Below are 16,758 nucleotides of genomic sequence, written 5' to 3'. Positions count from 1 at the left end.
ATAAAGTTGATAAGAGGCAGACATCATTTTTTACATATTCACTACATCCAAAAGTTGTTTTATTTTATTTGTTTTCTTTTCTTTGCCAGCGTGGTATTGTTACAGGTATTGTTATTTATAGGGTCAGTCTTGTAACACCAAGCCTGTGGTGTAGAGGTACCAGTATATGGAAGGTCCTGAGTTCGTTCCCTGCATGTGTTTTATATAAAATATATTAATTAATGTATTAACATTAATTATTGACAGCTGCAAAGAGGAGAGAGATCGTCTGTCGCGCGGCAAAATGTTAACGCGATCCTGGTTATAACGCGGTCTCATTCTGTGGCCCACAAGGACCGCGTTATAACGGGGGTTCAGCTGTATATATATATATATATTGCATAGTTACCAGTCCGTGAACTAATAAAGGAGACAGCATACAGCAAGGGGTAGTCCAAAAAAAGATGTATTCAAAACATACTGTTACACAAATGCCATGGGCTGGAGAGAGCTGGACTAAATGTGTAGATTTTCTCCAAAGCGGACTAGGCCTTTCTTTTGTTTATTTTTAATGTTTTTGCTGTGTTAAAGGAACAGTTGCAATAAAGCCTCATTTTAGTTTCACTTTAAATGGTCTCCCTTGCGTACCTCTGCACACGTCTCTTACACGGACATACACACAGACCACTTTTGTGTATGTCCGAATAAAGCTTTTTATACCTGTTCACTTACCTGGGTTTCCATGCTAATTCAGGCGTTTCACACCGATGCAGCTCCAGATTTCCTCCGTTGTTTATCTACTCATCCATTGCATCTACCCTCTCAGAGGTTTGTTGCCCTTTGCACCAGTCTGCTGTTGTCCTTTTTCCCCAACCCAACCTTCTGGTTACGAAAAAACTTACTAGCCACATGTTTCTTGACACATTTTGCACGCTAGTGGCTAACTTGCATCATGCGCCAAACTATTGCACATCACTGAAAGGCCAGCACACCCCCTGCTTACTGCCCACCGACAGCCCAGCATATTGGGAAGTACCAGCAGCTGACGCAACGGTAGCCGGCCTCTGAGTTGTTATTATGGACAGCCACAGGTCAATGACTTCATAATTCCATGTAGCCTTTTTATGGACTGATGCATTCTGTCTTAAAGACTCATAATAATGCAGCCACACTCCCACTTCTTACTCTTTTTGGCTTCCCTAATGGTGTCCAAATAGCAGAATAGTGTCGTGCACCTCCTTTACCCAATTACAGTGGCCAAAATGGCATATGCCTCTATCTTTATCCCTTTACCTAACCCTGGTCCATCTCCAGATAACAATTCTGAATTATTTAAGAAACCTTTAAGCGCAGTAATCCTACCCACTGTAGACGCTGGATTACCCTGTTCCTGCTATAGTGCTTGTGTCGCTGCTCTGGAGCTGGAGCACCCGAAGAGGCAAGAACCTGTACAAACAGCTGCTGTTGCAGCCAGTCAGCCGTGTGTCTCCTCACCTCCTCCAGCAGGGGAGCCATGTGGCCTCATCCATGGTCTATTCCAACAGGGAAGCTTCTATTCCAACAGAGAGCCATCAGGGTGAATGGGAACTGCAAAGGGAACTTGGAGGACATCAGGGTGAATGGGAACCGCAAAGGGAACAGGGAGGACATCAGGAGCAGCAGATGTTGCTGCAGCAGCAGCAGCAGCAGCAGCAGCAGCAACTGGAGCAGAGCCTGCCCTGACTTTATTAGGCCTTAAGGCTTTGCTGCCATTGTCAGTGAAAATCATCTGCTGCACCAGCAAGGAAAGAGGAAGTACAATCCCCAAAGCACCGTATTATATAGCCCAGGGCTACCCTCCCCTTTGACAATTGCCCAAGCTTAACATGCCACGTCCAATAGCAAACAAACAGGGGTTAGGGGAGGGAGGCACCATAAGTCATTGTCGCCCATCACCTATGGCTTATGTCTAACTGTGCAGTGGATTTACCTTTTTCTTATGGTAGTTTGTTACTGACTATGTTTGACAAAGTACACTATAATGCCACTGTTATGGACAATGTACTCTTTAATACATTACTGCATACCACCAGTCAGGATTATTTGCCAACAGTCAATGAACAAAACATCCATGTATGCAAACCTAAAGTGAAGACACATTCCTATCTGGGCTTCCTAGGAGTAGGAATCCTCTCCCTTCTGCACGTCATGTACTATATTATGCATTCTTATAAATAGGCCAGGTGAAACAGGTAATCACCAGTAACATCCTGCAATCAATAACTCTAACAGGAAGATGGGGGTCATTCTAACTAATAAAAAGATGGTTAAACAAGATTATCTTGGCTGAGTGTGTATTTTAAAGCATTTAAAGCAGGGACTTATTGTATTGTTTTTGTGATTTTCCATTGTTAGATTACGATAAGTATTACTTGTACCAAATGTACCAGTTTAAGAATATAATCAGCAAGGATTTATTTACACCATGATTCAATGATATGTTATCTATTAAATCTTTCATTTGCCTTTTATTAACAATATACAGCTACTTTTGTACTTTTCCAGAAAAATCCATTCACATCCCCGACTGTACTGTGTCTGTGGCATCGCATTTTCCATGCTCTGCTGATAGCCCAGTTTGAATGAACCCTCGAGGAGCGAATCAAGGCTAAAGCATTGCTAACGGAATACTTAATCACTTTTAAGCCTTTGTCAGTGCTATCCATGGTGCTGAAATGATTGTCTAATACAGTGAATTGGCTTATACATTCTTAACCTGGCATCACTTTTACAATGAATTGATTTTTCTGAATTAAATTACCTGTAAAACTTTTGTGGTAAGCAGAGTTGATAAATAATGCTTTCTTTTATAAATCCCAAGGCAGTGAACACTAACGAGTTATGTGCCAATACATTTGAAGATTAGAGAGATTAATTCTTTATAATCCAACAAGCTATAAAACAGTCAGGAGACTTTGTAGTTGGATCTTTCAGACTCATTTTCTTGATTTTAGAGCCTTTCCTTAATGTTCTTTCTTTACATCCAAATAAACAAGGACTAACTGAATGTTATTTTTCACAATGTAATTTGAAATGTAGTAATTTTAGTATGTTAGAACTGCATTTTTTGGAGTGGACTATTTCTCCCAACATCAGAGAATGATCATAAATTATGTAAAATATAAAAATATCTGTTCTCCATGGGGTGTATGTATCAAGGCAATTGTGTTGGAATTCAGGAGCAAAAATACTGCACCAGATCAAACAAATATTTTAATATATAGTATGTATTTATTTGATACATCTGATGCAATTGTTTTGCATCAGAAGTGCACCCCTTTTGCCTTGATACTTAGGCGCATATGTATGAAGGCAAACGAGATGCAATTCTAGTTCAAAACAACTGTAGCAAATGTATCGAAGAAAAAAAATCCCATTGAAATTAATAGAATTTTTTTAATTTGATACATCTGGTTTTTGCCCCAGAATTTCACCACTTTTCCCTTGATGCTTATTCCCCATAGACCCTGATGCCATGTTGCTGCAGTTCCAAAGAGACAATTACACCAAGCAAAAATATACTGTACACAGGCATGTTATCTAGATTTCATACCCCTTCACTGCTGGAGGGGCCTGCAAAAGCATTGCAAAGTGGTGAAATGGTTAAGGTGCACTTCAAATCTTCTACAAAAGATGAAACACTCTGATTCTCCCCTTGCCCCCACAATATCCTTTTCCCACCACCCACATCCCAAAACTGTACAGCAAGGGTTCTGGTATACGACAAATAACCTGAGTGAATATCTGTGATACAAGATTTGTACAAGAGTTTTTTGTTGGCAAACTCAGAAGTTGACCAATTTTATGAAAAAGAAAACAGCAACCAGTGGTCTCTCTCTCAATCCATTACAATAACTATATTCGTTTTATAACATGAACAAGGTTTAGAACCAAACCAAATGAAAGGGTCAGCACTTTTCTTTAAGTCTAATAAATCTACTTTTTTTCCTCTTTTCCTTCCTCCTTCATGAAGCACAACACCAGTTCCAGTTACGGGCCCACATGTATCAGGCTAGAGGATTGATCGCTGCTGATAATACTGGGCTATCTGACCCTTTTGTAAAGGTGACGTTTGTCTCACATGGCCAAACCACAAAGGTAAATAACTGAATTAAGTGAAATTTAAAGGAGGGTAAAAAAGTGTGATGGCACATGAAATCGTCACTTTACGACACCTTTTAGTTGTTGGACTTGGCTGAGACAGCAACTTTGACTTATGTTGTTCATATTTTTCATATAATGCCACATAGGGTGAGAGTTATCAAAGCGCCATCCACGCTATCATGCCTGGATCGGCAATATACTGTATGGTATTAACTTTAATGGCAGATATCACAGATTCAGATGTGATAGTTTGGATTGCGCTTTGATTACTCCCGGCCACAAGAGTCTAAACCCAATACTAGCAATGCCAAATCGTCAAAAAATGCCATGTATTTGCCAAAATAATATTAATATGTTGTTGGTTCCCCAGAGCTTTAAATGCCGCGAGTCAGCTCTGGGGAACCCTTTGGTTCATGTGATATATGGTCAAGAAGATACTTTATTTGAAGGAGTGGGGGGTTGCTGATTTAAATGTAATATTATTTGGGGAGTCTGTATATGGAACATTAGGAAAATAATTATTGCAAAAATATTATTATTATATGTATTAAATTCTTCCTATCGTTGTGTCAAATGTACCCTTTTCTTTTAGCCTTATTTAACCCACAGTTGTTGGCAGATACAATAGATTTGTTCAAAAAAAGGTTGGACATCTTTTTAGAAAGGAAAGGTATACAGGGATATACCAAATAAGTATACGTGGGAAGGGTGTTGATCCAGGGATTAATCCGATTGCCAATTCTTGTAGTCAGGAAGGAATTTATTTTTCCCCTTATGAGATATCATTGGATGATATGACTCTGAGGTTTTTTGTTTGCCTTCCTCTGGATCAACAAGTAAGTATAGATATAGGATAAAATATCTGTTGTCTAATTTAGCATAGGTTGAACTTGATGGACGTACGTCTTTTTTCAACCTCATCTACTATGTAACTATGTAACCCTCTAGGTATGAGCTGCCACTTACCTTGTCTCGGTAAGAAACGTATGAAACATTTGTTAGGGTTGACGCAGATATTCGTGGGGAATGTTAAAGAATTGTCAGGCTGTGTGGTACTACTGCTTGGAACCGTTCTTCTGGATTAATAGGTGCCACTGTGTCTGTTTCCTTTAGATTATTCACCAGACGCTGTCTCCCACCTGGAACCAGATGTTGCTGTTTAACAACATTGCCCTTTACGGGGAACTAAAAGATGTAGTTGAAGATCCTCCAAACGTTGTCATCGAGCTTTATGATGATGATGCGCTGGTAAAAATGGGTTTGCGCCTCTTACTCGATTACAATTAGGGATTCCGTTTTTCATCTGTTTATTTTAAATATGTTATATATGTTAAATATATGCCAGAGATAGTTTTCGTTCAGTGTTATAATATGTACCAAGAAAGGCCAGGAGAGGCAGCTGTGTACATCATCTCATGCTTATTTATTAAAAAAATTTATAACACACATCAATGGTGTTGGCAAAGAAATTATCCGACATCCATGGCATGATAAAACATACACACATCCTGTTACTTACATGCATTTTTTTTACATGGTATTATTTCTTTTTATCTGGCAATCTTTGTAAGCATACATTGAACAGCAAAATCGTAACATGAACTAAATATCCTAGGCGTAGCAGAACAGAAGCACAGACACAGCCAATGCATTACTTACTGTCATAACCCTGAATATAGCTGGTATCAGCAGTTGCTGAAATTCTAAATGAGCCACAGCCTTTTCATTCTTGAAAAAGAATGCAGTGCTCAATTTAACCTTAACAGTGTAAAAGGTGCTGCTCTGTTAAACAAGTACTGCATTCTTTCATATAACTGTGCAATGAAAAATAGATTGCTCATTAAACAGTCAATGTAGACCAAGTCATCATTATTATGTGCAAGGTGAAGTAGTGATCTGAGAGCACTTGCAGCTGAACCTTTTTTGTGTCCCCTGCTTACTCAGTAAAATGAAAGGTGATCTGTGCTGCTGTACCATAACAAAATAAAATAATTTAAATTAAATGTAATATTGACAAGCAAATTATGCATAGCCATGGCATACAAACTGTAATAACAGTGAAAGGGCCGCTATCAGAGGTATTAGTTCTGCCAAGTATTGATGACATTCTTTTTCCAGACAATCAGCGATTGAAATTTAAAAAAAAAAAAACATAACTTTTATAATCCTGGCCCAACTCTCTTTTTCAAAACGTGTCAAAGATCTGAAGTGTGTACCAAAGGAATTCCTCTTGTGCTTCAAATGCCACTTTGGGAGAATTTTGTGTTCCATTTTTTATTCATGGAATCATAATACAGTATACTCTGAAGTTCTCCTCTAGTGTTTTACGGATGGTAAACACTCTAGTAAAACACATGTGGCAGGTCCAAAATCACTGAAAGTGCTACCGACATTACTTTATCAAAGTGTGTGCTGCCAGAGCACGCTTCCTAAAAAGTTCAAAGATGGCACCATGAGCCTGATGAAGACTAAGGACCAGAATGGACCATAGCACGTCTCTCATTTTAACGCTTCCGTTTAAAACAAGTAATAGTGTCAGAAAGGGACGTTTGGACAGTCAGCCAGACAGCCAGTACAGCTCAACTCCTTATAACGCTATGCTTGGGATCCAAAGAATCACATTGCACTATAAGTGGGTTCTGTTAGAAATATTGTAGAATTGCATGCATTGTACAGTGCATGCATTGTACAATATTTAAGATACCAATAATCGTGTTGTAAAGTATTCATAAATACAAAAATTGGGAGCCACACTTGGATCGCGTTATAAGCGGATTTGCGTTGTAACCGATCGCATTATAACGGGGTTGAGCTGTGTCTGTTTTGGGCATTAGTTGTTTCAGCTTGATATGCTCATTGGATTCCACATGCTGACTAACCCTGCTGGCGCTCATTCACTTTAATACGGGAATAGTAACTCTGCAAATTGGGCAAATAAGGTGTCTCGTGCCATTCACTTCTTCTACAGTAAACTCTCTAGTGCATATTCATCAGCTGAATCTCTTATGACATTGTTGTTTCATTTACCAGTCCTATTAGTCTTAGAAGACAGGAGCCCGCGACTTCACCTAATGAAGACCTGCAACTTTGGGAATTAATATGTGAATGACTGTGTTCCTTTTCTAATCCACCGAAGCACTTAAGCAACCATTTGCTTTCTAAGTGTTTTTCTTCCAATATGATCTTTTTTAATTGAAATGCAAATGTCACATTTACCTCTGGAAATGAAAGTCTTGCCATTGTCTCCCCATAGGGTAAAGCAGAGTATATTGGGTCTACAGTTGCCTCCCCAACAGTAATTTTAGCGGACAAAAGCTACACTCCAGCCAAACTTGCCTATTATCCTATATTCTGTGGGAATATATCTGGAGGGGATCTTCTTGCTGCGTTTGAATTACTGCAGGTAAGCAAAAGGGTTTGTATCAATAAATGTAAAGTGCTGAATGAAGATATACTGGGTAATGATGTTTAATTTCTCTGTGTGATCTGGAACAAACCACTTTCTTTTGTCTTACTTAATCTTACTAATGATAACAACATTAACTGCATGACTGTGCTAGTCTGCTGCGTTGGATTCATAGCTCGGTAATAATCGAACATATTGCTCACTGGCAGCTTTGTAATGTATGCTCTCCTCCAGGTTCCTGAGTCTGGTCTGCAGAGCCTTCCTCCCATTGAAACCCCAGATCCGAGTCAGGTCTACTCGGTTCCAGCCAACATTCGGCCTGTTTTAAGTAAATACAGAGTAGAAGTAAGTACGAAACCCAACACCCACATGAATCACTGCTCGCACTCTTGCCAACTCTTTCTATTTATCGTTGATATTTAAATTAAGAACATAAATGATTTTTTTCTGGTGCATCTGTCCCAAGCCAATGGAAGGTGTAAGGACCTCCCTCGTTATCCTTCAAAGTCTATCCCATGTGGCCGCACTGAGGAAGAGTGGATGCCCGCAGTAAAGGTTTCCCACTTTTGTTCATAGAGCATTCAAAACCCAGGGGTGGATTTGTGAAAGGAATATTATTTATTTTAATCGAATAGAAAGAGTGCATTGATGAAAAAAAAAAAATACGTTTCTCGCCTAAAATCATTAGCGGCATAAGTTGATCTGTCATTATTCATGTTCTTACATTTGTGGCATGTTTTCTTATTCGTTGTATGGTAGGCGCCAAATTCATACACATGAAGGCATTAAGGCTTATTTTTATCTACTTGCATTTGTCTTTTACACCAAGAAAAAGTTGACGGGCAATTTTGATGAATTTCCAGCGCACGAAAGTGTTACATGCTAGCAAATTTTTTTTGTGCATATCGTTTGCATATGTGCGACACCGATAAAATTCGAACCCCGCCTTTAACTCCTTCCCTTCGCATCGTGTTCTTCTTAGCGAAAAAACGTTGCCGCACAATACATCAAAATCGATTTTATACATTGGCGCAGCGACACATTCTTTTGTGTCACTTGTAGGACATCATTGCTTTTAGCAACACCTTAAACAAAATGACCTAATGTTATCTCACCCGCTGGGGCGTTATGATTGGATAGTCTGTGATATTCTGCGTGATCTGTGCTAAGTGAAGGTGAAAAAAACGGCGCTAACTCTATTAGTGTACACTTGTGTTATACAGTGATTTTTAAGTGTAATCAATTGATTAAAGAACAATGGTGACGTGATAAAACAACGTGCAAACAATATTAAGTTCAAACCCCCTGCTCAGACCCAGCTGGTGGGGACTGGTTCCACTAGTCCCACAAATCGTCACTCTCCAGTTGTATTCCAGGGGGAGCATGAAGGGAAATAGAACAAAAGACAAAACAATCTAAGTGCAGACAGTTTTAAAACGAATGTATAAATTCTATATTCGATCTTGGCTCATAAGTGTTGCCAACTTACAAGATGTAAGTCAAAATCAAGCGGTTTTGACACACAATGGTCTCTGCCAGAAGGATTTCTCAACCAGGGATGTGGAGTCTCCAACTCTCAGTTCAGCAGCAATGTGTATGCAAAAGAAAAGATAACCATAGTGCAGACCAGTACTATAAAAAACTCGACTTTATGGGGTTAAAAAATGAACACTTACAATAAAACAAGTGATTTATGCATGTATCACATTCATTGTGATCAAGGAGAGAAAGCTGTTAGCTTCAGGCTCACCCGCCTCCTCCGGTGTGACTCTGTGTGGGACACCACACTCTGGGACTCTCCACCTCCGGCGTTGAACACCGTCTTCTAGGACTCTTCCCCTCGTGGGCTCTCTCTGTGGTGTGTTGATCCAGTCCCAATCGTTGGTGTTTGCAGACGCTTTACGGGTCTTTGCATGGAGCTCCCTCTCGGGTAGATGGTCCTGCCTGGCTGGCTCCGATACGTCACTTCCGTTCAGGACCATCTACCCGAGAGGGAGCTCCATGCAAAGACCCGTAAAGCGTCTGCAAACACCAACGATTGGGACTGGATCAACACACCACAGAGAGAGCCCACGAGGGGAAGAGTCCTAGAAGACGGTGTTCAACGCCGGAGGTGGAGAGTCCCAGAGAGTGGTGTCCCACACAGAGTCACACCGGAGGAGGCGGGTGAGCCTGAAGCTAACAGCTTTCTCTCCTTGATCACAACGATTGTGATACATGCATAAATCACTTGTTTTTATTGTAAGTGTTCATTTTTTAACCCCATAAAGTCGAGTTTTTTATAGTACTGGTCTGCACTATGGATATCTTTTCTTTTGCATACACATTGCTGCTGAGCTGAGAGTTGGAGACTCCACATCCCTGGTTGAGAAATCCTTCTGGCAGAGACCATTGTGTGTCAAAACCGCTTGATTTTGACTTACATCTTGTAAGTAGGCAACACTTATGAGCCAAGATCGAATATAGAATTTATACATTAGTTTTAAAACTGTCTGCACTTAGATTGTTTTGTCTTTTGTTCTATTTCCCTTCATGCTCCCCCTGGAATACAACTGGAGATATTCTGCGTGATCACAGCCATTAAATCCTATGAAACATCTGTGATAATCTGCGTCACAGCGCAATTTTCTGCGTCATTAGCGGGTGCAATAAACTTGGCCACATCTGTACATAGGATCGTACATGTATTTTATAAATGATGTCCAGAGGCCACGCATTGTAATGGCACTTTGATAATTGGCACAAATGAACTGGTTTCTAACACCACAGTATAAGAGATCTCCTTCTCCTAAACAGGCATAACTTGTATGGTATTACATTTGTATTTACATACCTCTTAAAATGTCTCTTTATCTTTACTCTGTTATTTTTATTGTATATCAAACAAGTTTAGCACCAAAAACATAGATTGTAAGCTCATCAGGACAGGCACTGTACTGTAGAAATGTACAATGCTGCTTACCGTGCGTTATATTGTCACTCTAATCGGCTTTGACTCCCATTAGGAGAAAAGCGCTTTATGAAATAAAGTGAATAATAAAATAATAATAAATTCTTCTTAATGGCACTGCATTTTAGGCTCATAAATCATATTGTCTAGTTATTTCTGCTGATTTCCCAGTGCAGACTGATTCAGATCTCTCGTGTATAATTCATTTTCGGTAGATGATTCAAAGTCCGGCATGGGTTTTCATGACTCCCTTTTTTGACTCAGGTGCTTTTCTGGGGTGTCCGAGAAATGAAGAAGGTGCAGCTTCTTTCTGTCGATCGACCTCAGGTGTTAATAGAATGTGCAGGAAAGGGAGTGAAATCCTCCGTCATACAGAGTTACAAGAGCAACCCTAACTTCAATGTTATCGGAGACTGGTTCGAAGTGGTGAGTTTGCTCCCTCCACCGGAACAATACTGATTATGTTGTTTCAATGACGACTAAAAAATACTATATAGAAGCTCAGCAGAAAAATACACACATATATATATATATATATATATATATATATATATTTATATATATATATATATATATATATATATATATGCACACACACACACACACACCAGCCCACTCAATGAAATCTAATATAAAACGTGTTGTTCCTTACTAGGAATTACCTGAAAATGAAGTTTTACATCCTCCCCTGAGTATCTGTGTTGTTGACTGGAGAGCTTTTGGCCGTAGCACACTTGTTGGAACTCATATGATCAACTGTTTGAAGCAGTTTTTATATAAACCAAGTGAGCCTCAGACACTTGCAGTAAAGGGACCAGGTGAAGATGGTGCATCTATCGAGAGTGGTAAGTATAGCTCTTCAGTGAAGCGAACAACCAAAGCTTGACAAGCAATGGGGGATACTGTTTGATTTATTTTGGCTATTGAATGGAATTGGTTGACTCAGGGACTTGTAAATTGATTTGTTGTTTTTATGGTTTAACTGGTAATTAATCAACTCCAGTCCAACTTTAAGCGCCATTCAACTGTGATGCAGGGCAAGTTTCGAAGCAAATATTATCCACGATACTTCAGCTCTGTACACCATTTTAGTAACTGGAGATAGAGTACTTTGACAGCCACCAGAAAATGCACTTTGTTAGGAAGATGATAAGAAAGAGTAATACATGTTTCTGGATGCAGGGTTTCAGAACCACTTACATTGCTTGTCTGGACACTTGTGAAATATGATTCCTCTACCACAATGTGGAGGTCTGTAAGGATATACAGTAAGAGCTCACACAACCACACAATTCTGATGGATTACTGCAAAATCAGAGTATCAGTACAAACTGCATCCATGGTTCATTTAACCCATTCAGCATTTTAAAGGAGAGTTATGTATTGCAATTTCAAGAGTTTTAGAACATTTTTGGGCAGCAGTGACACAAAGGCCTCAGCTTCTTCAATTAATGAATGTACAGTTTGTAGGCATCTACATTATGTTTTAAATAAGATTTTTTTTCATTATAATTGAATATAACTGTTTTCAGTAAAATAAGTGCTAGCCTAGTTAATTGCCAAATAAAAAAAAAAAGTAGTGCCATAATACACATTTTGAAAACTGTCAACATATGTTCTTGCCGACCATTGTAATCATTTCTGTTTCTAGGCGTTATAATTCTTTTAGATGTTAAATTATAGTTCTGACAATTCTTCCAAAGATGTGCAAAGTTGTACTACTGTACTGTAAATGGACTAAATGTTTACTTTTCCAATCCAGAACGAATGACATTTTCATATTGTTAAAGAATACTCTGAACTTGCAGAATTCTTTGTGTATTTTTATGTTAATCCCTTTTTAATTTTTTTTTTTTTTTTTTTTTTTGCATAAACCTACTAGGACATCCCGAAATCAAAGTGATCGTGGTTCCATCCTTAGCTACCACATACTGTCATTCACAAAGTGATCTGGCCATTCTTGTTATTACATGAGGCTTTTTTCTAAGGGCCTTGCATTTCATTTCAGCTGCACCTGAATACGATACTCCTGATCAGCAAGAACGAGCAGACCCTATCTATGTGGATGTGGAATTTCCTTTGGCCCAGGGTGATGCTCCTAGTCCAGATTCAACTTCACCCTCTGCTCCAGCCCAGGAGATGGCTCCGGGTGCTACTTTAGCAAAAACAGAAACCCAGGCAGCACCAACCAAGTCTCCCTTGAAGAGAGATGCTAAGCAGAAGGTAATTACTTTTACCTGCATCTGGTTCTGTAACAAATTCTATGTTTTCTAATCCTCATGATACGATTGAATTCTGTTTTATTACATTTCTTCTGAATCTGTCTCCATCTACCTTTACTGCTCTCAATTCTCAGGTACATACGTTCCTCTTGTGCCTTATATGTGTGTTTTGGTATCTCAGTTAAAGGCAGGCTATGCCCCACATATTTTAGTTTCCTTTTCCCTTCTTTAAAAGCCTATTCAAGTTACTGTATGAACACATAAAAATAATGGGGTCAAGGTGATGTTTATGGAACAAGAAGTTTCAGGTGTCACAGAGATCAATGTGACTTCACATAGAGTAACTGTTCGCCCTCCTCAGATGGCATACGGATGAATAAGGGGATAGCTCCTCAGAAGATCAATTTAACGTATCAATATCCGTAACGTGTAGCCCCAAAGGTGCTCAGCGCTACGATGTCCTGGCATTTTTCTTGAAAATAACAGATACTTACATTTTAACGGACCTTTGGCTTACTCATATGCAAATCATATGGTAATGAGCAGTTTACATGATAAGACTATGATATTTAGCACTTTCAAAAACTGGCGTTGCCAACATCCAGACCCTGATTACCCTTCAGTTATTTCTTGGAATAGTCCAAAAGCAATGTCGTGAGTATTGGACTTAACCCTTTAATTACAAAAAGTTACACGTCATACAAACATATATACATATCTATATCTATATATATATATATATATATATATATATATATATATAGTAGGGATCATATAAATGGCATATAAATGTTAATTAATATTGTTGAGGTATGTTTGGATATATATTATTGTACATCCATACATTATATAGTCATTATTACATATTATATACCATATAATTAAGTGAAAAATGTAAGGTGTAAAAATGATAAATGTCAATATTATAACAAGATTTGCATTAGCCTTTGGTAACGTACATGCAGGGGCGTAGCTATAGCCCGGGCAGCCCTGACATAGCCAGTGGCCCACACTTATGGGGGCCCGCTCTCCCCACCGCTCTCCCCACCATCGGTGGCACATTGCAGGGCCTGAGATACAGTGGTAAGGAAGGACAGAGGGAAATCCCTTCCGCTGCAGGTGGGCGAGGCCTGGGTCAGGGGGCGGGGTCTGTGTGGGGAGGAGAGAGAACGGCATGCTGAGGGGGGCGGGGGGGAAGAAGAGAGACATGCTGGGGAGCAGAGGAGAGAGACATGCTGGGGAGTAGAGGAGAGAGACATGCTGGGGGAGAGGAGAGACATGCTGAGGGAAGGGAGAGAAAGATGTGGGGGAGGAGGGGGAAAGATGAGGAGGACTATTTAATCTGGTAGTTCTGATTGGCCGGCGAAGGTAACTCACTGGTCCTAAGGACGCAGTGAGAAAAAAAAGACCAGACTAACAAAAATATAACATAAACCGGTATCAAGTGCAACAGTAAATTAAAATAATGTGCACTCAAATAGGAGAGTTAATGTAAAAGAATCCAAAGGAGGGGGAGAGATCATGAGGAGGAGGAGGACGGGGAGGGATGATGAGATAGGAGATCAGGGAGAGGATGGGGGGAGAGAGAAATAAAATTAGCAGTCAGAATTAATATTAATGGGGCCCTGCAATTTGTTTTGCCCGGGGGTCCGCACATGTCTAGCTACGCCACGGCATACCTGATAATCTGTTAATAACGCACCTTACAGTTTGAGCAAATGCACATGTTCAGTGTAATGGAGAATGCGTCTCAGCACTACGATGAGCCCCGTTCCTACTGGTAACGTAATGATGATAGTTTTGCTAACGGACCTTATTTATGCATATGATTAGCTTTGAGGATCTCTGTTGAAAGAAGGAAAAATAAAGTCTGTTACCTATGCAACAAACACTAAGATAGTAATTCAGTCCTTCTCCCAGAGATGGGGGGGGGGGCGTGGAACACGGGTTACACCTAATTAGGTATGGTAACGTTATTTGCCTTTATTTAGCACACATCTGAGGATCTAGCCCTTGGATACTTCTAACACTGGTGATACATCGCTGCTGAAGAAACTCAGGCTGTTATGTGTGTGCTGCTGTTACCAACTGGTCCCTGCCACATAGGCACAGTCATAATGAATGTCACAGAAAGGGACCATTGGACACAATGTGAACATGGCAGCACAAAAGGAAAACCAAGATCATTACCTGATCTAATTTACGTGGGTTATTTTATGGATAGTTGAACCTTTCTTGGTATATTCATCGCACAGAGGTATTACCATACATGAAAATATCAAGAGTGCAGTTTTTCTTAATGTGGGTTTAACCTGACTTTAAATACTGTATTATCTTTTGGTTCAAACAAAGCAGCTCTGTCATCTCCCTAACCAAACACCCTTCCATCCCCTATTCTCGCTCATGTTCTCCAAACACCCTTCCATCCCCTATTCTCGCTCATGTTCTCCAAACACCCTTCCATCCCCTATTCTCGCTCATGTTCTCCAAACACCCTTCCATCCCCTATTCTCGCTCATGTTCTCCAAACACCCTTCCATCCCCTATTCTCGCTCATGTTCTCCAAACACCCTTCCATCCCCTATTCTCGCTCATGTTCTCTAAACGCCCTTCCATCCCCTATTCTCGCTCATGTTCTCTAAACGCCCTTCCATCCCCTATTCTCGCTCATGTTCTCTAAACGCCCTTCCATTCCCTATTCTCGCTCATGTTCTCTAAACGCCCTTCCATTCCCTATTCTCGCTCATGTTCTCCAAACACCCTTCCATCTCCTATTCTCGCTCATGTTCTCCAAACACCCTTCCATCTCCTATTCTCGCTCATGTTCTCCAAACACCCTTCCATCCCCTATTCTCGCTCATGTTCTCTAAACACCTTCCATCCCCTATTCTCGCTCATGTTCTCTAAACGTCCTTCCATCCCCTATTCTCGCTCATGTTCTCCAAACGCCCTTCCATCCCCTATTCTCGCTCATGTTCTCCAAACGCCCTTCCATCCCCTATTCTCGCTTATGTTCTCCAAACGCCCTTCCATCCCCTATTCTCGATCATGTTCTCTAAACACCCTTCTTTGAGAGATGGAACAGCTCAGTGAGTAAATGGCACTGACTCTGTAAATAACGACCCTGAGTGTGAAGCAGGGGAACCTGGTTCCATTCCTGGTGTCGGGACCTTGGACAAGTCACTTTATCTTCCTGTGCCTCAGCACCAAAACATAGATTGTAAGCTCTACAGGGCAGGGACTGTGTTTGTAAAAATTCCTGAGTGTTATGTACCATGCACTGTACTGTAATTGTGAAGCACCTTGAACAACAGAGTCCGCAGGGGGTTCAAGGGACAGATCCTGATGCCAACATCGGTTACGGGAGTAACAAGAAGACTTTGAGCCCTATTAAGATAAAAGTGCTACTGCATATGAAATAAAGTAATTATTATTTTACCCGTCAGTGGTATGTTACCATTGTACAGTTATTTTAGCTGAATATCATTATGTTCATCCTCCTATTGTACTGTGAAACAGAAAATATTTGGATTCTTAACAACAGCACTAAGAAGAATAGAAGAAGTATCTTACAATATTTAAATACATATAAATATGCAAGTGTACCAGAATCAAAATGTCAAAGACGAGAAACAAATGATACTAACAATGCGGAAAGTTGAATTGTTGGTAAATGTATTCAGTGTGTGTCAATCTATATCCAGCTCATGTTACCGAATAATGATTATAACACAGAGGAAAAACCTATTATTTTCTTCCTGTCTTCATTGCCCGGCAGGAGCTGGTGAGAGGCTCGACCAGGCGCTCCACTAAAAAGAAAAAGAGAACTATAGCCGATGAATCTGCAGAAAATGTTATTGATTGGTGGTCCAAGTACTATGCATCAGTGGACAAATTGCAAAAGGTAATGTTGGAATCTCCCATTTTTAAAAGATATTACTTTGAGCACAAACAAGCACAGACCAGTTAGCTTTTCTCATTGCAACAGAGTGGATTGCTGTGAGCCACAAAGGTGAAAGGGACTTCTTCTCAATTCGAGGGAAAGTTACTGTACTTCA

The 16,758-nt window shown here is 40.0% G+C and overlaps 1 protein-coding gene across 4 annotated transcripts in view; it reads left to right on the top strand.

The window, feature by feature from the left end:
* FER1L6 (fer-1 like family member 6) overlaps positions 1-16,758 on the top strand; it is a 215,154-nt gene that overhangs the window by 140,786 nt on the left and 57,610 nt on the right. For all 4 annotated transcript variants that reach the window (XM_075582218.1, XM_075582211.1, XM_075582212.1 and 1 more), the window contains exons 20-27: positions 3,992-4,116; positions 5,236-5,370; positions 7,376-7,525; positions 7,763-7,873; positions 10,743-10,904; positions 11,134-11,323; positions 12,487-12,701; positions 16,479-16,604. In XM_075582218.1, the coding sequence (XP_075438333.1) occupies positions 3,992-4,116; positions 5,236-5,370; positions 7,376-7,525; positions 7,763-7,873; positions 10,743-10,904; positions 11,134-11,323; positions 12,487-12,701; positions 16,479-16,604 (1,214 nt within the window). The remainder of the gene's footprint in view (positions 1-3,991; positions 4,117-5,235; positions 5,371-7,375; positions 7,526-7,762; positions 7,874-10,742; positions 10,905-11,133; positions 11,324-12,486; positions 12,702-16,478; positions 16,605-16,758) is intronic.

This window comes from Ascaphus truei, chromosome 2 (assembly GCF_040206685.1).
Source record: "Ascaphus truei isolate aAscTru1 chromosome 2, aAscTru1.hap1, whole genome shotgun sequence".
NCBI lineage: Eukaryota > Metazoa > Chordata > Amphibia > Anura > Ascaphidae > Ascaphus > Ascaphus truei.
Note: the sequence above shows the minus strand (reverse complement) of the source record. Positions and strands in the feature narration are given on the sequence as shown.